The following is a 22,655-nucleotide window of genomic DNA, read 5'->3' as shown; positions in this document are numbered from 1 at the left end:
TGAAACAATAAATATCCTTATTTTACATTAACTCCACTATAATAAAAACCAGCACAAATGAAGGACTAGTACCAGCATGTACCTAAGTCTGGACCATGAAGTTCTGAATTCAAACAGTTTACTAGGATTGTTTCTGATGATCAAGACTGAAACAGTGACTAGAGGCGTACAACTTTATATCTATCTTGTACATGGCTGTAAACATGTCTTGTACATACGGAACTTGACAGTTCATATCTTTGCCAGCTCTGTTGAACAGCGCTGCTTTATCTCTAATCTAAATTGCATGAAGTGATTCACTAGATATTTCAGCAGCAGCAAATGTCAGTGGACATTTCAGTTCCACTCCAGATACAACTGCAGATGTTGACTTTGTCTCCATAGTCTAGAGTTTGTTTCTCTGTGTACAAACTTAAAGCTGAAACCAGGAGACATTTCAACTCAATAGAGGCAGCCAAACACCTAGCAAGATTTTTCAAGAAATCTGTGCCAACCACCCACAACAGGAAAACAGCACTGGCTACGGTCTCAGTAGGAACCTATCTTCAGTTTCGCAATTTCATCTGTCTCAAAACATTTAAAGATCATCCCATAATCAATAGATTTTTACAATGGGGTATGGTGACATAACACAAAGGCTGGCTTCAAAAAAGTCCTCAATATTTTCACAATCTATTCTGAAAAATTAAAGTATTTTTTCCAGGTCCCCAATAAGCTCATAGATCTCTTGTTTGTTCTGCAGTATCATATGGCATTAGATGATGTAAAGGAAAATGCTACACATCTTTAGTCAATGATTAGATAAATAGCAAAGATAATACTTTAGGAACTAGAACAGTTGATTTTGCTGACCTTGAGAACAAGTTTAAGACCTCTGAAGTGACAAAGTTCATAGTAAAGAAGCCTGGGAAAGTAAAGGCACTTACTTAGGCCAGTAAGACTTCTTACTATGAGGTGGTATCACAGGCTATTCCTGTGCTTGAAGATACTGTTCTGCGTGCTTCAGAAAAGTAAGTTTAATTATAGGCAGCAATGATCATTAAGCATTTTTACAACACTAACTTTAAAAAGTCTTTTCTAATGTACTTACCCTGATATATCTGAATAAATTGCTGTGTCTACAAAATAGGTTGGCAAAAGGTGAAAAACCAAGAGCAAAATGGCTTTGCATCCCTGTCCTTGCACAAGCCACAAATCTAGGACTGCAGGGATGGCTGCCCAGTATGTCCCCAGAAATGGCACTGCTCCAAGGATTGCTGCTAATGCTAGAGCACACAGAAGAAGAGGTTAGAATAAGACCTGAAAATGTATTTCACAAATATATCTATAGTTAAATTCTGATACTTTTGCCACACCAGTAGTCCCACTTTTATCAGCTGTGGTAAATAAGACACTGAAGAAGTGCCTTACTTGGCTTTTGGTGTTTTATTGCTGTGGTTTAGGAAAAAAAGAAAATGACACTATTCACCATGCAGAAAAGCTTCACCAACTGTGACTCAAAGAGTTACTTCAGAAAGAGGCACCAATTCAGAAAAATTTGAAGTTATATGAATCATGCACATTTCAAACTCCTACATAACTACAAACTAGCAACTGTGTGCAAGGAAGTATAGAAGCAGAAGTCTCACTGTAACTTACTGGATCTCCTGCAGTCAACCATAATAAGGTATGTAGTACTGTGAGAAACCAGGCAAATATAAAATCCATGACTTGTGTATTTCTGTATGCACACCTGTACACACAGGCGCACACCCTTCTGATTATAAAGTGATGCAGTACTGTTGTCATTCTCATTTAATGCAACAGAAATGAACATAATACAAAAATAATTAATTTTTTCCCTTCTTTTTTGGTCTCATTAACCAGAAAGCAAAAACTTTTAAGATTTTGCATGTACCTGAAAGAAAAAGAATTATTATCTTCTAAGTAGGTCTAACGACAACCAATGCCTTTAAGGCCGTTACACTTTATAATACAGCCATTTCCTATTATATTGCATTTTGCTGCTTTATAGCTTCCCCTTCCGTTCCCTCAAACATGAAGGTACAACGTTTGTTTTAATTACTATTATTATTATTAGGGAAAGAGAGGCAAAAGAGGAACAGGGAAGAAGATTTTTCAGTGACAACTATTCAGTCATTTCCAAAGCTAAGATTAAAGAGTAACAGAAAAGCAGAGGCTGGTAAAACAGTCAGGCAACAGTACTGAGAAAAAGAAGCCCGCCTCTATCGTGTATTTTCATGACACCACTTCTTCCTGCATTTAGGCATCTTGAGAAATCAGCACCTGTCAACTATGGAAGAAAGAAAAGCCAAGGCAGGCAGAATGAAGTTAAAACCTGCAAAGACTTGGACTGAATAGAAAGGAGAAAGAATTACAGCCAGCAAAAGAAACAGACAGGACAAATGAAATGGCTGGCAGGGGATGTGTTGTGAAAACAGAAAAAGGCATGGCTCAGAGATAAGAGTAATCAGGGACTTCTCTCCACCCTACCCATGGCAATCTTGAAAGCCTCCTGGAATAAGTTTTCAGCAGTGCTACATACATTCACATTTGGAACTAAGTATTTTGAAAATAAGAGTTATGATAAGCTGTACAGTCTTCATAGAATAACTAGATGTATGGTTGTGTAAATTACACTTGGAAGAACCAATCAATACTAAGAAGTTCTTTGGAACCACAAAGCATATCACAAAAGTATTAACCTTCTCATAGTATTTTCGTAGTGGGGTTTGAACAATAAACAGGAAATAAAAATGAGGTTACATATTGAACAGGAAATAAAGAAAAAAATTCCAAATAGCTAGCTACTCATTCAGTTCATGCCATATACTGAGTTCATCAATAGATTCAGGTGTTGTGATAAAAAAAGTAGCCAATGCTGTAATCAGAAACTGTCTTAAGACATTTGCACAAACCAACCATATTAAGGTTAGCTATACAACTCTAATTCTGATGGTTGCCAGCTTCTGATTTAATGTTCCATAAAAAAAAAACTTCAACTCATCTTAACATTTAATCCTAGTTGTATATTGTACAATAAATAATTATGTAATATAATCTATAAATAGATTATAATTGTTCAAATTCTTACCAGATGGTATGAAGACTATGTTAATCCCAAATATAGTGTGAGTCAGCCAAGTGTAGAGTCCATAGAACCCAGCCATTTTGAGAGAAGCATCAAATACACCTCTAAAACAACCAAAGAAACTCTGGTAAATTTTATTGGCATTAGGATTCTGGGAACTATAAAGCTACTTTGAAAAACTGCAAAGCCATTAGTGCCACAAATAACACAACTCAAAACATAACACTGAACCCTTTATGCGTTTGTTCCTTATGAAAAGAATAAGCATCCATCACATCTGTCATTTAAGGCATTTAGACACAAAAATTCCAGACTGTTCTTTACTGTATAATGGGTTCCAGGGATAAACTCCTTGAAACCACTCAAGCATCAGACCACATCCTCTATCAAAAATAGCCTATGAGAAGCAGTACCATTCTATGCACAAACTACTTTTTCTTTGCCCTTTTCCACTTTTACCTGTTCATTCATTTTCTTTATCTGCTTACATTTCTACACCTGTTCATTCTCACTGGATTAAAACCACTGGTCTGTGAAGTGAAATAGGCTGCTTAAACTCTTACTTTCCTACATACTTACATGACTTTCTGGATGAAAATAACAGCACCTCACATTCATTACTGGATTTTAGCCTCAGTATCTTGATATGCCTAGCTTTTAGCTTGCTTATTAGGTTACGTTACTAAAAACCAAACAGAAAGTCTGGTAGTCTAATTCAATCCTGCTGAATCTTGTGTCCAAGATGCTAGCCACAAAGTTCTTCTCTCTTAAGTGTGACCACAGCTTCATGAGAGCAAACAGGCACCAAAGTGCTGCATCGTTTTTACAGCACTAGTGCACTTACACATGTGGAGCATTCTGTAACTGAACTGGAAACCTGTGCCTTTGGACTACTATCACAAAAATTATACTCTAAAACTGGTATATCTCACCATTGTATTATGCCAGTTTTTCACCCTCATTTGAGAGAGGCACGAACTTTCCTGAAACCACTATTCTAGCTTGGATCTAAGCTAAATCATGGATCAAACTATCCCTGAGCTCCTCTCCCCAGAACAGTCCTAACAGTTCCGTCATTGCAGAAGTGGTGGCACACACACGCTCCTTGCAAAGATAAATGCAAAGTTTGCTGATGTTAACTTTCCATTTTACATTTCATGCTTTTTCATGTGTCTTGGCAGTTTTGGGAACTCTGGCAGGAGGGCAGAGAGGGCAGGAAGACATGCAACAGAAATCATGAAGCCAGATGATTAGTCGGAAGGTTTTCATTGCACTTCGAAGAAGAACACCGTCTGCACAGAAAATGGCCCTTTCTGGAACTAGAGCCTCTTAGAGCACAGTTTCTTTCCTCTGTTTATTCGATAAAGCCTTCTAGAAGAGAAACCTTCTCTACTATTAAACTACTGAGTAGAGTCTTCTCTTCTGAACTACCAGCAAGAATTGCAAGACTCTCAAGTTTTTGCTTCTTTTGGCACTATCCTCATTATTATGCCCATGGGTAGTTTGCATATTTTTGCCCTCCTTTCCCACCTAAAGACATGCATAGATTCCCAAATGACTGCTGAATCAAAATTATCTCATTTAAAATTCACCCACTGGAAGTTATGAGTGCATAATAAACCTCACATATGAACACTGTTGTTCAAAATGTGAGATTATCTTCACAGATTAAGTAGGAACAGCTGTTGTCAGCCATTTACCCCCCAAAAGAGGGAGGGGAAAATATGGAAAAAAGCAAGCTTTGAGGAACGACCTGAAATAACAAATTAAACCTTTGACAGACAAATATTATGTGGTGCGTGAAGAAGGGCAAGGAATATTTACAAATACGTGGTGGCTTCAGTGAAAAGAGCCTGAATACTTTGCAATTTAGATAAACTTCTATAATATCAAAGTGGGAAATCACAGACCAAAATATATAGAATCTACAGATCTTGAAGAGGGAAATACTCACCTGAATTTTAGTTATAAGAAAAGTAAGCTTCCGATATAAAAAAAAAGTTTGGAAAGGAGGAGAGCAGACCCCAAAAACCAAAGCCACAGTAAGAATGCTAAATGTGAGTTTGCATTAAAAACTCCGTTTGTTCTCATACTTCAGCTACTCAAAAGTCTTAACTTTCTGCGACATTTAATTAATGTCTGCTTTTTCCGAGGATATCAAAGGAGCATAATTTTTATGTAACAAGTACCTGTTTATTAATTGAAATGGATTCTGTCAACCATCAAGTATAAACATCATATAAAAAGAGTGGAAAAATAATCGATCTATCAACATTTTATTTAAGGATACCTTACAGAGGGCTAAATACCACTTTAATCCAAAGATGCAAGTTATCTGTGGTTGGATTTTAAGAATTTAGAACATGAACAATTAGAACAGGGTCTTTGGCAATGGAAGGCTCCAGGCAGCTGGAGAGATGAAGTGCTATCTGTACTGCAATGATCACGAGAGCGCAACAGAAAAACCCCATCACTTCTCTTGGTTGCACTAAAGATACATCTGTTCCAACTAAACCCTTATGTTTTTGTCAAACCAATGCCCTTGCTGGTCTCTTAAATCTTAGACCTGTCCCACAGAAATCCCTCTGCACTATGAAGAAGGTATCTCACAATTTCTGAAACTCTTCATTGGTGACACAAAGTTTTCAACTTTTTTTTTTTTTTTAAAATGCATTTGGCAGGTCATTCCAAAACAAAACCAAAAAGAAAAAAAATACCCAACATATCCAGAAGAATTTGTTAGAAGGAAGCATTAAATCTAAATATTTAATAGCAACTATGAGAATCCATATTTCAACATGCTATAATTAAATCTTCAAGTAAATCTTTTTCTTATCAATCAAACAGGAACTGTGGCACAAATACATCTCAGTTGTCAAAAATATTTTAAAATTGTCCTTGAAGTATCCCCTTATTTTTTCTATAAAGATGTTTTCTGTACTGCAGTATTAATTAACAATGTGTTGTGGTTTAAACCCAGCCAGCAACAAGGGCCACACAGCAGGTCGCTCACTCCAGCCCCCCATAGGGTAATGGGAAGAGGGAGAAAAGTTGCGTGGGGGCAACCAAACCAAAAAAACCCTTGTGCGTTGAGATAATGACATTTAAATAGAACAGTAACAGAAGAGGAAAATAACAATAATGGTAAAAGAATATACAAAATAAAGTAATACAACATAAGTCACTCTCAGCACCCAGTGAACTGGTTGCCCAGCCCAACCCAGGCAGTGATCGTGGATGCCTGCCCCCCAGCCAACCCCCATTTATATACTGACCGTCATATCTATGGTATGGAATATTCCTTTGGCCTGCTTGTCCTGCCTATGCTCCCTCTCAGCTTCTATGGGAAGCTGAAAAAAATCCTCAACTAATGTAAACATCACTTAGCAACAACTAAAACCATGTGTTATCAGCATTATTCTCATACTAAATCCAAAACACAGCAGCTACTGGAAAGAAAATTAACTCTATCCCAGTTGAAATCAGGACACAGGGTCTTAATTTCTGTAACCATGCCCCAAACCTACATTTCAGTATACACGAGACAAGGCAGGCCTGGCTTGAGGCAGGTATCTGAAGTACCAACTTCACTTGAAATGAAAATATCCATCTACAGCTACAGGAAGGACTTACTTTTTAAACAGTCAATCAGTTTAGATTTTCCCACAGAGACTACCAAAGAGGGGAAGACAGTCCTAAGGTAACCAAAAGACAGACAACAACCCAGAAAAATTATTCCAACAGCCAGAATTAATTGCTGGGAATTTAACCATGTTAGGGAGTAACTGCAAAACCGTTTCTCGTTCATAAGAAAGCATCCAAAGCTGCCATTCCAATTTACACAGTTTTCACATTTCAGTTCAGCATAATTTTTTATCCTCAGATTAATTTTATTCACATTTGAATTCAAGTTCTACCATGTCTTTTGCTTATATAGTCATGTTGCTTAGAAGAAAATTTTACACTGTGTAAGTCCATTATGTATTACAGATGCACTAGTAGAATAACAGGGAAGTTAATCACGGACCGACATGTATGTCCTGGTCTGGTGTCATTCTGCAAGTTGATACATAATTTATTTCAATAGCAAAATAGGATATACTGCTAAAAGACTGTAGAACAATACAGCATCACTCCAGGTCCTTGCACCTAGCACACACAACTAATGAGCTGAAAGGAGAAGGCATCACACAGTGCTGAGCAGCTGTGAGGTGTCAGTGGTCAAGCAGGAAGCGAGAGGAGGCTACACCTAGTTTCATTCTCCTCCTCTCCTTCACCTTTCCTTATGCCTGCCTCAATTAGTCAGAAAAAAGCACAAGGGATCCTACTTTGTGTCAAGCGTGGCCCAGAAGAACTCCAAAGTCTCTGTAGACTCATGTTTGCTATTTCTGTCAGAAAAACTAAGAACCATACCTTAAATTCTCTAGAAATTCATATCCATTTGACTTCAAGGTTACGGTAGCTAAAAAAATAATGCTGAAAACACTAACCAGAATCTTCATCTTCAGCTACTCTGCATCTGCAATACCAGATTTCAAGGATGATGTGGTATGCTAGAGCAAACGCTAAATGAATTTATTACCATCTGTAAAATGCAGACCTTCCTGGTGAAATTATGACAGTAAATTAATTTCATCTCTTAATACATTATTGGCATACATACAGCTTCCTTTTTTATACAAGAGTAATTGCATGTTTCAGAAATCAGAAAATCCAATTGCTGCTCATGTCTCGCTTTGGCACTGTATCTGGATGAACCACTTTACCTGCAAGAGCTGTCATCTGCAAATGTGTAATTTATGAACACTTCATGGCAATTTGTTGTAAGGCATACTTAGACTTACATATTCCATTTTACCAAGCTTTGAAAAGCATGTAAAATTTTAAAAAATAAATAAATAAATTCAGAGGACATGGGTCATACTTCACATTATTCCGATTAAAAATGAAGAAACTTCTGTCAAATTGTCAAATGTTTCTGCATAGCTGGCCTACTTTTTTTTTTTTGTTTGTTTTGTTTTTTGTTTTTTGTTAAAATTCCTTCTACTTCACTGAAAACCCAGGGAATTTGCTTGCAGATTTCAGAAGGGAAAGTGCCACCTTTTCATTTTATGGGTTTTGTCATTTGGGTTTTCTTTTCTCTTTTACTGATCTGCCATAAAAGGTCTACAGTTTCCCCTTTGCTTCTACTGAAGTTTACGTTAAATGTCTGTCCACCTGAATTCAGGTTCAATTTCACAGAGTCTCCAGGTAAGGTCTGTTCACCACTATCAACACGGTGAAATTTAAAAATTTAAAAAAATTCAACCTAATGCTGCAACAACCTCAGTTGAAAGGAGAGGCAGAAAAGTGAAGACTCCTGTACAAGTATAGTACTGTATCTTGTTGCAAAATCTTCCTGTACACAGAGCTGACTAATTCAAAATGATGCCTTAAGAAACTCCAGCTACTCACTTTCTTCTAAGAATACAACCTTTACATCTTAAAAGTAGAGGGTTCAAGGTAAAAAAACCAAATGCAATGCATTCCAAACTTCATAGCATGGTTTCATAATTTATTTCAAAACAGGCTAACTCAGAACTGCCACAAGAAAAGCGCCCTCCCATTCCCCAGTTCTCCAGCACTCATTTCTGCCCCAGACCACCCTTCCTCTGTCTATCTGCCAGCACAATCTCTATTCTGTGTCACGATGGTTTTTGCAATGAATTCAGCTAGTAATTTTTTTTTGCTGGGTTAGTTTTAACTAACTAGCTCAGACCTCTACTCCCTATCCAACTCATAGAGCGGTGGCATAAATAGCTGTGTTCACACCGGGGAAGAAGCCAGCACACTTGCGGCTGGAGGGCGGGAGCTCTTCTTTGCACAGTAGTGCTGTCTTATCCCTGCTGGAATTAACAGTCGCTGTCACCATAACTTCAAAACCAAATAACTCGTTTTCTTCCTTTAGACAGTACCAAGACCAGTTGCAAAAGAAAAGCTACCAGTGACAATCAAACGACAGCTATTATCTTAAAAAAGAACGAAGTAGTCTTCCCCTATAATGATCCCCCAAATTTCAAGTGATCAACAGAACACTGAAGAATTAAATGACTCAAAGAAGTCCTTTTGCAAAAAAACCTCTTAAGCTGTTCTTTGACTCTTTAAGGGTTCTGTTCTTTCAGGAATAAAAGAGACCCTTATTATTTTTCAGTTTCAAATTACACGTGAAAATAAAGAAAGAGCACCAAGATATACTATGAGTAAAGCAGAAATGGCAGTAAGTGTTTCTTGACAGAGTAAGATCATCTCAGGAGCAATATAAATATGCAGATGATTTTCAGAGATGACTCCATGACAACAGTTTTGCTGCTGAAATGAATTTCTCCTTAGGAATGATACAAGTGAACAAAGAGAGGTAGCAGCTCCAACATATGGGGACAGTAATGACACTAGTGAGATAAAGCGATACAGCCTTGAACAAAGCACAGGCCTTTGAGATGGTGTAACATGCAAATACTGCACCTCTCAAGGCAGGACAGGGCTCTAGTGACTGTATCAAAACTTCAGACTTTTAAACAGTGGGAACTAGCTGGAAGGACACAGCAGCGAGCAGGCTTTCTTCTCTAACAGAGAAACATCTACATTCTCTGAAAAAAGAACAATTAACATGTAGTGCAACTTGCAAGAAATTCTACATTTGATTATTTCTTTATAACACTGAATATTTTTGAATGACTATTTGGGTCTGGTCATATATACTACATAAACTTACAATGATTCTTTCGAGAAGCACATTTGAAAGAGCTATTTCTGAATCAACTATTTCTAACACTTCCAGATTTTTATCACGAGCAGACCACAATGTTTACTAAGTGCAACACCGAACTATTCTTAAAATGGATCTTGGAGCAGAACATATAAATAAAAAGCCAAACTAGTTCAGATGAAAGGTGTGTCTAGCCAGCACCTCATCTTCAGCAGAGGCCAGAACCAGACACTGAGGGAACAAAAGAAATAGGACAAACACATTTAACAGTAGCCCTGAACATTCTTTCAGCCTCTCTTTCCACCTCAGAGGATATCATGAACCTGATGGAGGCTGTCTATTTAGTAACCCTCAATTAATATCCATTCTTAGCCCTGTCCAATCCTGCAAGTTGTGGCAGCCCCAGTATTTTTTGGCAAGTACTTCCCCATGTCTACTGGCCTGTTGTATGAACCAACACACTTTTCTTATTTTTTGAAACTGCCTGCTTGCTTTTCGATGATCCCAAGATTTTATGTTGGAAGAGACCATGATCAGTCCAACCCCAGTCATTCTTTTCACACACTGGTTCTGATTTTTGCAAACCTCAATTGTTTAACATCCTTTTCCCAGGTGGAAGAGATCTAACCAGCTCAGTCATTCCTTATACAGAAACTGCTGCGTACCTTCATTTGTCTTAATCAGCCTTGTTGCCCTCCCACCTGAGATGCAGGAACCAGAACAGTGCAGAGTAATTCAGGGTATAGGCAAGCCATAGATTCATACAATGAGAGTAATATTCTGTGTTTCTGTTGTCTATGTCTGTTGTAATGAATCTTAATGTTTGATATGCCTGGCTGATGTCTTTAACTATCACCAAGCACTGAGCTAGCATGCCTAACTGGAAAAATATCTCCCAAGTGGTAACAGTCAGCACAGAGGCCATCGGTTTACGTGTGAAGTTAGGACTCGTTTTCACCCACATGCATCACTTCCACCTACATTACATCTCATCAGTCATTTTATTCCCCAAACACTGCTGTCTTCTGAGTTTGTCTACAGTCCTGCTACAATTCCACAATTGGTCCTCATCCTGACAAAGGCCTTGTAAGGTTACAAGGTGTCCCTCTCCACTTCTTTCCCAGGACAATTATGAATAGATGGGATATTAGAGGTCCCCACCTCAACACCATCATTTACTCCTGCCCTCTGTTTCTTATCTTTTAAATTGATTCTTTATCCATGCAGAAAACGTTTCTATTATCTCATCACTGCTTAATTTCCTTGGAAGTCTTTGGTAAGAGATGCTGTAAAACACCTTTACGAAACTTTACTAGTTTCATAAGATGTTAATCTAGATGAACACTAGATGTTAGATCTTCGAAATGTCAGGAAATCCTGAGGTTTTATATCAGCCTTCATGCTGTCTTCTTACATTACAATAAATCAGGATTTTAAATAGCAGAAACCTAACCAAGGTTATAATAATATATACTGCAACCTTAAATACACACATAAAGAATTATTAGATATGCAAGCATAGAATCCTGCAATATGTTACACTAAAAATAATTCTCACACTATCCCTTTATTCTTAGAACTGCCTGATAGAAGATGTCTTTCCTATATGTTTAATAATTCTTTCAGCAACCTTTGTCTTTCTATCCCTCCAAATAAGCTACTAGGCCTGCCTGAGAAGCAAAGAGAAAAACTGGCTGAGCTGAATTCCAGATGCAAATTTTACTGATAGAGTCTATCTCACATATCAACTGAACTTCCATTCAAATTAAGATTTTAAGTTCTGACATGCAAATAACAGTTTAAAAAAGTTGTTGTTGTAGACAAAGCAGCATATATACATAATTGTATCAGTGCAATACATAATTAAAGGATTAGTATCCCAAGATGCAATGTAGTTATATTATTTTTGAAGACTGTGTGCAAATCTGCTTGTGTGTTTAAACGTGTGCAGACACACACACACACACAATAACCTACATCCTCTACGTGTTTACAGATACCTTCTGTATCAGTGGTATCAGAACTGGACAAGTCACAAAATTACAAACTACAAAAACGCACTAAGAGAAATTCCTGTTAGAACATACAGAACGTGCCATCTGCAATATGAAAGAAGCAAATGGCAGGGCAGAACATTGGCACTGCCTGATATAAAACAAGGAAGCCCTCAATAACCCGTCAATGTGTTTGAAAATGCACTGTACCCATCTGCACGGCGTAGGGAACAGAACTGCTTGCTTCAGCATCAGATTATGCACTTATGCAACCTTGTGAATTAGGGGTAGTAAACTGCAAAATTCCTAGACTTTGTGACATGCTTGACCCAAATTATGTGTGTACAATAATGAACTTTTTTTCATAGTTTCATGTAAATTTGGAAAAAGAGTAAAGGTTAAGCATAAGCCAATCAATTATTTTCTGAAATTTTCTTTGAATATGTTTTTCTTTGAATTATTCTTTGAATAATTTTTTTAATCTTGTGTATGTAAAGCAATATTCAGACAGCTGTGTTTATTAAGAACAAGTATTTTCAATGTAAAAGCAAAAGGAAATACAGTTAAAGAGAAATCCTTTTTTTTTTTTTTTTGCATATAGCAGAATATTTAGAACCAAAATAGTGGTATGAGCGAATCACATGGTCATTGTTACTAAAACAATCAACCGATAAATACTACTACCTATCCCACTAGGATAATCAGGTTACAGCTACTGTCAGTTTGGTTCTGCAAATGTACTGAAACATTGAAGCATTTCTTCTAGATCTGTAAACTACATTCTACTTTTTTTTTTTCAGTAACTCAACTGAAACCTTTCCTCCATGTAATTTAAAAAAAAAAATAAAAATAAAAAAAAAAGGTATCTGTTATTCCCAGTTTTAGGCCAGGAAATTATTTCATTAAGGCAGAAACATTTTCAATTCTATTCCCATCTCATAATATACACCATAAGTAGAGCTTACAAAATTTTAGTAGGGTTCTGTTAAATGCATTCCTGTGATTTCTGCAAGGGATACTCCTGCTACTAAAGAACATACATTGCATGCAAAAATTCAGTCACAACATAATCAATTAACAGTTGTCTTTGAAAAATTATTCTGAAAGACATTATTACTGTTGCAGTAAAATAAACAAGATCACACATTTTGCTTTTTCTAAGCATTAGCTTAACATGCTGGAAGATTATTGTTTTCTGTGGGAATTGTATCACCATCTCATTTTCTCCATCATTACTGCCGGGATGGCACAGCAAACCAGTTAGGTGCTTAAACTGCTGAGATTTTTTTGTTGATTTGTTTGCATGGTAGCTCATTATGGATCTCTTTAAATGTTAATAAATAAAATCTGAAAAATCAGTAAGAACCTATTTCAGCCATCAAGGCACTATAGGTTTTCTTCATATCAAATCTCTCTTCGACTTTCTGGCAAATTTCAATTAAGTATATGATTGCTATTTCCTTTTTAGGAACGTCTGATATTTTAAGTAACTTTTATATAGCCAATGAAAAATCTGACCAAATTTGAGGTGTACATGGCAAATGAAGAAAATGAAGCAAATAATGATAACCCTTCTCAAATTGAAAACAAACAGTAGTCATCTTCCTGGCATTACAGAACAAACTTCCACTGACACATGTTTCAAGGCATCACTCGGAATATTGATCTGGGTTTAAGACCATTTCACAGTGTAATTAGGCCCCACCAAAATTGAAAGCTGCAGTAACTTTAAGCCACAGCCATACCCGTGTGCATGCACTCATGTGAAAGTATCGCACACACTAAATTGCACTGAGGCCGTGACAACATGCAACTTAGTAATGTGCAATATCTCCACCAGAGCAAGCAGAATGGGAGCTTCGGGGAAGAAGGGTATGGTGCATTCAGGAAGAGAACGACATGCTGCTCAGGGAAAGGAAATGGTTCAGGCAAAGGTGTGCATGCTACTACTTTGGAGACCTGTGAATTGGAGAATTACTGTTTCATCCATTCAGGAAAAAAAAAAAAAAATACAGACAAGAGCACTACCTCCCTATTTCAGGGGTAAAGGACATAAGTCACCTACCTCACTGCCTAAGTAGGAGCGTTATGAACTAACTTGATTTTACAGAACCTTTCTGAACAAAACAAATCTCTCACTGATGTGGGCAGATAATGATGTGCCCCTGACCCTCAAAATACTATATTAGCAACATAATTATAATTACAATGAAAAATTTCACTAACTAGTATTGAGAACTAAATTTATCTAAATCCAGTAAAGCCGTCCAAGTGGTTCTCACGTTTCTAAATTAAGTGATCTTCCTAGCCCTGACAGAGTGCTACCAAAAGAATTCCTGCAGCTCAGCCTACTCTGGCATAACCCTTTTGCCAGAGTTGCCAGTCCCCTCCCTATTCCCATTTCTCCACTGGTTCCTATAGCTGATGTTTAGTAGTTTCAGTGAAAGAAAATAATGTATTTACTATATTTACAGGCTACTGAACACCACCACCATTCAAAGGAGACTCTTGCACATGATGAAGGTGCAATACAACCTTCATAATTCATCACATTTTTATGCTGATACCCACTTATGTAATATGGAAAACTGGAAAAAAATTAAAAAAGAAAAAAAAAAAAAAAAAAGAACAGAACGGTAGGAGGGACGAAAGGCAAATGGAGCATTTATCAAGAACAAATAGTAATGAGGTGTGGCCACACCAAGAAAGTTAAAATTTGAGTCAGAAAGACCTGAGATTGATTGCAAACCAAAGAAAAAAAGAAACAGATAAACCAACTGGGCATGAATGACCAAAACCATTACAGAACAGAAGCTATTTTGCTACTACAGTTGTGAGTGTTCAGTATTATTACCATTTTCCTGAATTTTTATTTCCCACCCCATTTACAGGCAATGGCATGCGAAATTCCAGCATGGCATTTGGCATTGTGAGTTCTGAATGAGTTGCTTGATTTGAAGTAGCACCAGTACTTCATACATCAGTGAGAAAACCCTGCGGTCACACATGCCTTTGGTAGTGATCTTCCTCCCAGGCTTTCTATTGTTTTTTATGGAATGATCACACAGATTTGCTCTTCCCTCTCCTCCCACAAATTAAATGCTGCCTTCCCAAAGATGCAACTGATCAGGAGGAGTGAAGGCAGTATATGGCAACAAAGCACACACAAGTACTTACTCTAAAATGATTGGAACATTTTCATCATGAAAATTACTCAAAATTGGGAAAACTGATTTATGAGCAATTTGCAAAACTGTGTTTGTTCTATACTCCAAACACTGTCGGTCCCCTTCTGGAGGACTGCCTGGAGGTCAGCAGGACTTACCTGTGAGAACTGGGACAACTCCATCAAAGGAAGGTATCTGGGGCAAAGGCAAATGCCCACATTACAAACAAAATAACATTTGCAAGATGGGGAAAGACCAAACCAGCAGCAGACCATCCCCTGCATTTCCCTTTCCCTCCTGGTCCTGGGAGAAGCTGAGAAAGACTGAATTACACTCCCAGGCTGAGAAGCTCCACCCTGAGCAAAGGTGCCTCTTCCATCCCTCCCTCTCCTCTGGGTGCCTAAAGTCTTAGAAGGGCAAGAGATTCTTGAAGACAGACACTCTCTGTCAGTGCACAAAGAGTAGCAACAGATCAAGCAAAGACATTAAAGATAGTTCCTGCTTTGGAAAAGCAGAACACTACAGTTCTGCCAGTGCTGGACTTTGCACTTAAGGTCCCTTCTAGCTGTTCCATTAGGAGTTCAAGAGTGGGCAATAAACCATTAAAAAAAAAACAAAACAAAACAAAAAAAACCAGAAAAAACCAAAATGACAACAAAAAACACCCATGAGAAATGAGGCATTTCTCTGATTTGGCACCTTCATCTGGACTTTTCTGTCCCCTCCTGGTCTCCATAGCCCAGGAAAAGACTTGTGGGCACAGCCCAAAGCCTTTGAAATGGTGAAGGACACACAAGGGGCAGGCAGAGAGAGCTGCCCCTGGTCTGCATCAAGAATAGGATGGACGTGACTGGTGACTACAGCTGAATGAGCAACAACAGGCCCAGAAGAAAACCCAGCTAGACAAAAGGAAAGGATTGTCACAATGATGCTACTTAGACACAGCACAGGGGTCCAGAGGGCTGTGAAGCTCTGTCCTTGAGGGTACCCAAACAGGACTGAACAAAGTCCCAAGCAACATGGATCCAACAGGGACTGCTCTGTGCAGAAGCTTGGACTGGGCCCACGGGTCTTCTCATGAGCCTCACTAAAGTCAGAATAAATGGCAGTGGCTGCTCTGCCCTTGTCCTGCTAGGACAGTCACCTCCTCAAAGCAAGGCTCATGTTGGTCCCGGCACAACTTGGCCTGGGTGAAGCTGTGCTGGCTGTTCCCTGATGTCACCTTGTCCTTCATGTGCCTCCCAGTTATCTTCTGTCATTCACTGCTCTGCCCTTGTACCACTAGGCTAGCCAAGCAAGCTCTTGGATCAGCCAGGGCACCCCTTGCCCTCAGAGAATCCTTGCTGGTTCCCACCACCTGACACGTGCCGCTGGCATTTTGCCTCCCTTCTGTCCTGCAGAAACAGATTTCCTGTCAAAGGCCAGCAGGGCATTTCGTCCCATGACTTGTAGTAGGTAACTCTTGGATTCCCTTTAACTTCTTTAAAACTCCTGCAGTCTAATGATGAAAGCGACTACAGAAGTTTCGTTATTTGATAATTCATAATATGAATGGAGCCTCTTCCTCCCATCCTACCACCAAGCATTAACATCCATTTTTCTTGCCTTTTATAGATGAGGTGAACAAGCCATTTTTAGGTTCCTACCCCTCCAGCAACACCTTCATCTGCATCTTCAAAAACAAAGGGTAGGTTGTAGTTTGTGAAAAAAGAAATGGCTTGCAGTAGCAATTCTTTTCCATATGGCAACAAATTTTGCATGCATAAACTCATGGCAATTTGTTACTATACTCTTCATATTTACATAGTGAAGATTACAGTAAGTATTGAGTGGAATGCAAGCTAATCTAGAAGCATTATGATAAATCCTTAGGTACAACTGAGCAAGAGAGAGGAACTTCTGAAAATCTCAGAAGCAGCATTCCAAAGAATTCAAATAAGGCACCAAGTACAGACTACTACAAACAAACAAACATGAATGAATGATTCAGGCTACCTTAGTGAACACACAGACTAAGTATGACAAGCAGCTTCACGTTCCACATTCTCCAGACAATGGCTTTTCCTCATCGTATCTGCAGTTACTGATGCATGCTGGCTCTTTCCTACTTCTTTCCCTGTGGTTGTCTAACATTATTTTCTTTCTTTCCACCATTCTAAACTCTGACAAATATCCTAGGTCATCTGTGTCACAGACCTATAAACTTAAAATTGCATTTAATACAATCCTCCTTGCAGAGTAGCCATGCTCAGGGAAGCCATATCTTTTTTTTTTTTTTTTTTTTTTTTTTTTTTTTACACTGTGTCCCCCCTACCAAGGGCTAGAGAGAACAATTCATGAGACAACTTTCAGTTTCTAAATCTGCTTGTATTTGTCAGAAGAGATAGAACTGAGGTATTAACCATGTGATCAATGAAAACTCAATAGCAGTCACTCAAGAGAAGGGCTATTGACTTTTTGGCAGAATTCCAAATTTGCTGCTTTCTACCTGGATTGCCCCTTTATTTCAAATGACTACAGCAGTTACCATCCTTGTCAAGATCTTAAATAGCATGATATAACCTTCTCATTGTTAAAATATACCCAGAAACAGCTTAATTACAGTAACAGATAACAATGCTCACTTATAAAGTACACCTAAGATCAATGGCAAACATTTGGCAATGAGATTGGAAAGCAGTATTAACACATTGCCGGTTTAAAGTCTGTTCATGTTTTGTACATGTGTGCCAGATGACACAGAAAGCAGTACTGTAAGAGACAACGGCTGTATAGAATTTAGCATGGAGTCCGTTGACTTTTTCCAGTCCACCAACTTTTTTGAAAAATTGAGCTGTGACTTAAATACCTTATTTAAAACCCTTTACTACATTATCAACATGTTAGTGTTTCAAGCTGCTAACAGGTGAAAGCTGACAGCTTCGTTCATCTTTGATGAATGAAATGCATCACTGCGCCACCCCAAAAAATGGCTTTATTGTGAAATCTCATATTTAAGAATCATATTTAAAAAACCAAAAAAATCCTCCTTCAGTTACTGTAGTAGTTTAGAGGTGAAACATAAGAATGATAATTAAGCATGAAACACTGTGGATGCAGTCTGGAGGTGCAGTACAGTACTGATTGAAGTGGGATAAGGAGAGTGCTCCCCTGTTGTTCCCTTCCGCATAATTTGGATCGCGGAGATCATGAACTGGATTTCTCTCAGATTAAACTGAACTGGAAAATGCATTCCAGGAGCATATCTAACACACTCCACCTGCAAATGAGTCCTTAGTCCCCAAGATTAGACTAAAAATAGTTCAAACTAAGTAACTCCGAAATGCATACAGCACAGGTCTCAGGTCCTCCATTGCAACTGTTTTGCTGTATGAATCTGCTCCAACTGAGCTGCACTAGCCATTAATGTCAACATAGCTGCAAACACACTGCTTCCTCATGGGTTAGGGTTGTCATGGGTGTTATCAATTTTATAAAATACTAGTCTTCACTACAGCACAGACCTCTGATTTTTTCTTAGGCAAGTCCAATCAAATTGCTCTTTTAACAATCGAGGGGGAAAAACCATCAGTGCTAGGTTCTGGAAAATCTTTGAAATTTCAAAGACTCACCTTTGAAAGATAAGCTGTTGCAATTGCTAAGTATTTGTAGTTTAACATCAAATTTAAAAAAGAATTTTCTAGAAAGGGTAAGAAATCAACAACATACCTTATTGCTTCCTCCACAGATTGGCCAACTATATTTGAGGAGGGACCTGGCTGAGACAAAGGTGTCAGGCTTATCACCCACTTTACTGGCTTGTAGTACTCATCGCTGGAACTCAAAAGATAGAACAGTGTGGTCAGGAAAATCACCTGCAAAAAAATTGGAGTTTTAAATTAAAAGCCAATAAATACTTTCCAGAACTACAGAATGCAACTACGCTTCAGATATTGAACTTCATTGGAAAGGCACAAAATACTATTCCAGAAGCTTGGATTTAGAGAAACACACAGAGCTAGAAGAATAATGTTCTCCCCTGCATTATGAAACTTTTAGCCCTGTTCAGCCTCTTCCCAAAGTCACACCTAGATCAAACAACTAGAATGTTAATCTAGATCAATATTCTAGGGGTTTTTTTGTGTTTTTTTTTTCCAGCATGTTTAGCAGACCAAAGAATTGCTGAATAGTAACATCTATTCTTTAAAAAAACAACCAACCAAACAAAAAAACGCAACACAACCCAGAAATTGCCACGTAAGCCTGAGTTGTCTCTAGAGTTCATTATGCAGCTAGACATCAGACATGAATTAAACAAAAACACACAAACAGGAAATTTATAATATTTATTAGGCTGGCAATTCTGACTGAATACTCCTCCTGTGAGTTTGAAGACGGGTCTCAGCAGAAGCGATGGCAGTTTCATTGCTTCAATTTGAAGACCAAAAAAATACAGTCAGATTGTATTAGCTTCCAATATGTTTTAGTTCACTATGTTTTCCTTATTTTCCTGTTAGTGGGCTCAGCATACAGCACAGAGATGTGTCCACAGCTTAAAACAGAATACCTCAAACAAGGAAAATATTTAGCTTATATTTGCTTCATCTGCAAGCCTTAAATCTTTTTCTTTCTTCCCAATATTACAAAGAATTCTTTCACTTTCCTTATTTCCAACCTACTTCGATGCTAGAATAAACCACATCTCAATCTTTTGAAAAGCCAAACAGCCTGACCTCCATAAGTATCTTACTTTCAAGCATTTTATCCAGTCTCTGGACACCTCATGCCCTTTTCCTGCATCACCTCTGAATACGCTTCGGAAGGAAAAAAAAAATTGCAGACAGCACAACATGCAATATTCCATTACCAGTCTCAAGAATGCCATCCATTTGTCTCTCTTCCTAATTCCTTTCCACTCAGTGAAATGTTACTACTACTTCCCCACCCTCACAGCCTTTAACTTGGAAGTCACACTCGACTGTTCACCTACTGTGACCCCTTTCCAAAATGTCATGTATGTGTAGGCTGTATTCATCTTCCCAGGTGCGTAACTTCTGCCTAACTATCTATTGAAATAAGTGATTGCATCAGCACATTTAAACAGCACACTGTTAACATTCATTTTGAAATCATAAAAAACCACCCCTGAATTAGTGCTTAGTTTAACAGGAAAAAAACCCAGTGTCAGTAGAAATATCAGCTATGTTTTGCTACAATTTCAAATGAGTAAATCTTAACCCTTGACTCAGATCTTAGCATTCCCTGTAATGCTGCAAGTATGGTTATTTTCTCCTTGATAGGACCTGCCATTTCTCCTAACCTACTGCAGTATTTCCTGATTTTGCTACAAATCTTCCTATACTGAGGGAGGCATCCAGATGGTGTTTTCTCTTCCTTCCACTGGGATCCGGCTACAGATCCTTCTTGCAGGGCAGTTTTCAACACAGAAAGCAGCGTATTGCTCTAAGTACAATATCCGCTCATCCTGACACTCAAAAAAAGCAAAGTGAAAAACAGCTCCACTGGATCTTGTTTTATTAGGACAGCCTCAGTTAACTTCTGAAGATGTTGCCTTTTGAAAAGAACACGGCAGCCAGGGAACGAGCAAATTAACTGCAGCAAACAGGCAAAGCCTAATTCCCTGTGGCATGAGAAACATACAGGGCTGACTTGAGGCAGGCTATGAATAAGAGCTGGGGATTAGTTCAAATGGCCACATGCTCTGCACCTGTACTGACTGGAAAAGCTCTTCTTCCCCAGTGCTTACAGAAGAAACTTGTTTTCTTAGGGAGTCACAGCACACCAACGTACACATACCCACCTGAACTGTAAAAGCCAAAGCGACAGCTGGGGATGAACAGCAATGGAATAAAATGGTGTTAAACTGAACTACAAGCTAGGAAAAGATACAAACCTAACTCAATTTCTGTTAAAACAAGATGCGTGTAACACAGCATCATACAAAATCCACTGAATTTTACATTATCTGCAATTTGGGAAACTAACAAACTTGCTTTAGCTCAATAGGTACAGAAATGCAAAAAGAAGCAGTAGTCACAGAATATAGTAATTTATTATCAAGTGGCTTGCTGTCCCTTCAAACAAGTAGAAGAGCCTCAATAGCACATTCAGCAGCAAAAAGATACGTCCTAGCTGATATCAACTGGAGTCTGAAAGTTTTCAGACCTCTTTTACAGGATATCCGAGATTTCAGACAGTACCTAAATTGTTTCCTAAGCAACAATTCAAGATCCTGACTATGAGGAGAATCCACCACAGAGGAAATAAGATCTTTCCACTGTTACACAATTGATGGATTACTATTTCTTGCTGTAGAATTTGTTCTGCAGCCTAAAACATTAAATAGTCTAATTTGAGGGGGAGATAGACTGAATTAAAGGAGAAAGCTATGGGTGTAAACACTCTGTACTGAAATTGTAATTCAGCATTTTCACATATGTCAAGAAACACATGGCCCAATTGCTTGTGCGTCAGGTCCACAGACTTGGGAAATATTTTTGTATCTGCCTTTCATGCTAAGTTTTCTGCCTACAAGCATTCTTCTTGGCTTTTTTCTTTTTTTTTTTTTCTTTCTTTTTATTGTTTGGTTTTTGGGTTTTTTACAGCATCAAAAATTTGCCTACTTGCCACAGGCCTGCAAATGCCCATCAGCCAAATGAAGCTTTTCTCTTCCGATCTTTGTGTAACAGAGTATGAGCCCCTTGTGCATGCATGTGCATACATGTATGTACGCGTATATATATACACACACAAAGACATATATATATATCTCTCTCCATGTGTGTGTGTGTGGATAGGAACTTATATTCAGAAATGAAATAGAAGTGGCACTCTTGTCACTAAGGATCAGTTTTCAAATGTCTGTTGAGGATCTGAATACAGTCCTACTAGATCAGGGATGGACATGCTACACAGATTACTTCCTACTGAATGACTTGATGGAAGACCGATTTTTCAAACCAGAGGTTCTGAACAAAGTGTTCATTATTTCCATGCTTTAAAGCAAAATTTTATTAACAATTTATCAAAATAAAACTATTTAAATTTTTATTCAATATGAGTAAAAATGGACTGAAATGTAATCAGTTGAAAAGCTATCCACTTCAGGAATTATCTTGTTGCAAAAATTAAATTAGTTTGTGCCACCTCAAACTAGTAAAATCCCTTCTATAGCAACTAAAAATTCTGCAAAATTAAAAAAATGAGTACAGTTAAAAGCTGGAGTAGCGCTTTCTTTTAAACACAGCTCTCTACCTAGACGTAATTTAAAAGAATTCCTTCTGTTTAATATTTAGAAAAATAAACTCCCCTCAGTAGCCCATTAAATACATCTTTTGTCAAAACACAGACCTGGCATTTTCAAGAGAGTGAGCTTTTTCAGCTGACACTGCTGGCTGGACCACATAAACACACAAAATGTGCTCAAATGCTTCAGGGTTCAGTCCCTTCAAAATGTAAAAATTCCGTTCCAAAACTGCATTTTTTAAAAAACAGGGAGATGGGGAAAGGATATTGGGCTTGTTTAAAGATATGCTTGTGAGGACATACCATTAGATTTCAGTAGTTATGTAGAATATCACAATTTACATCTCAGTATCTTCAAGGCCAAAACCAAGAGTTTTCCATGAACAGAATCACAGGAAGACTGCCAGCTCCTT

At 38.0% G+C, this 22,655-nt stretch overlaps 1 protein-coding gene across 1 annotated transcript in view; it reads right to left on the bottom strand.

The window, feature by feature from the left end:
• TMEM245 (transmembrane protein 245) overlaps positions 1-22,655 on the bottom strand; it is an 82,443-nt gene that overhangs the window by 5,522 nt on the left and 54,266 nt on the right. The window contains exons 14-16 of the mRNA XM_074146462.1: positions 18,706-18,851; positions 3,095-3,195; positions 1,091-1,265 (exon numbers count right to left, since the gene is read on the bottom strand). Of these exons, the coding sequence (XP_074002563.1) occupies positions 1,091-1,265; positions 3,095-3,195; positions 18,706-18,851 (422 nt within the window). The remainder of the gene's footprint in view (positions 1-1,090; positions 1,266-3,094; positions 3,196-18,705; positions 18,852-22,655) is intronic.

Source organism: Numenius arquata, chromosome 4, assembly GCF_964106895.1.
Source record: "Numenius arquata chromosome 4, bNumArq3.hap1.1, whole genome shotgun sequence".
NCBI classification, from domain to species: Eukaryota; Metazoa; Chordata; class Aves; order Charadriiformes; family Scolopacidae; genus Numenius; species Numenius arquata.
This window is presented reverse-complemented; position numbering and strand designations above follow the sequence as displayed.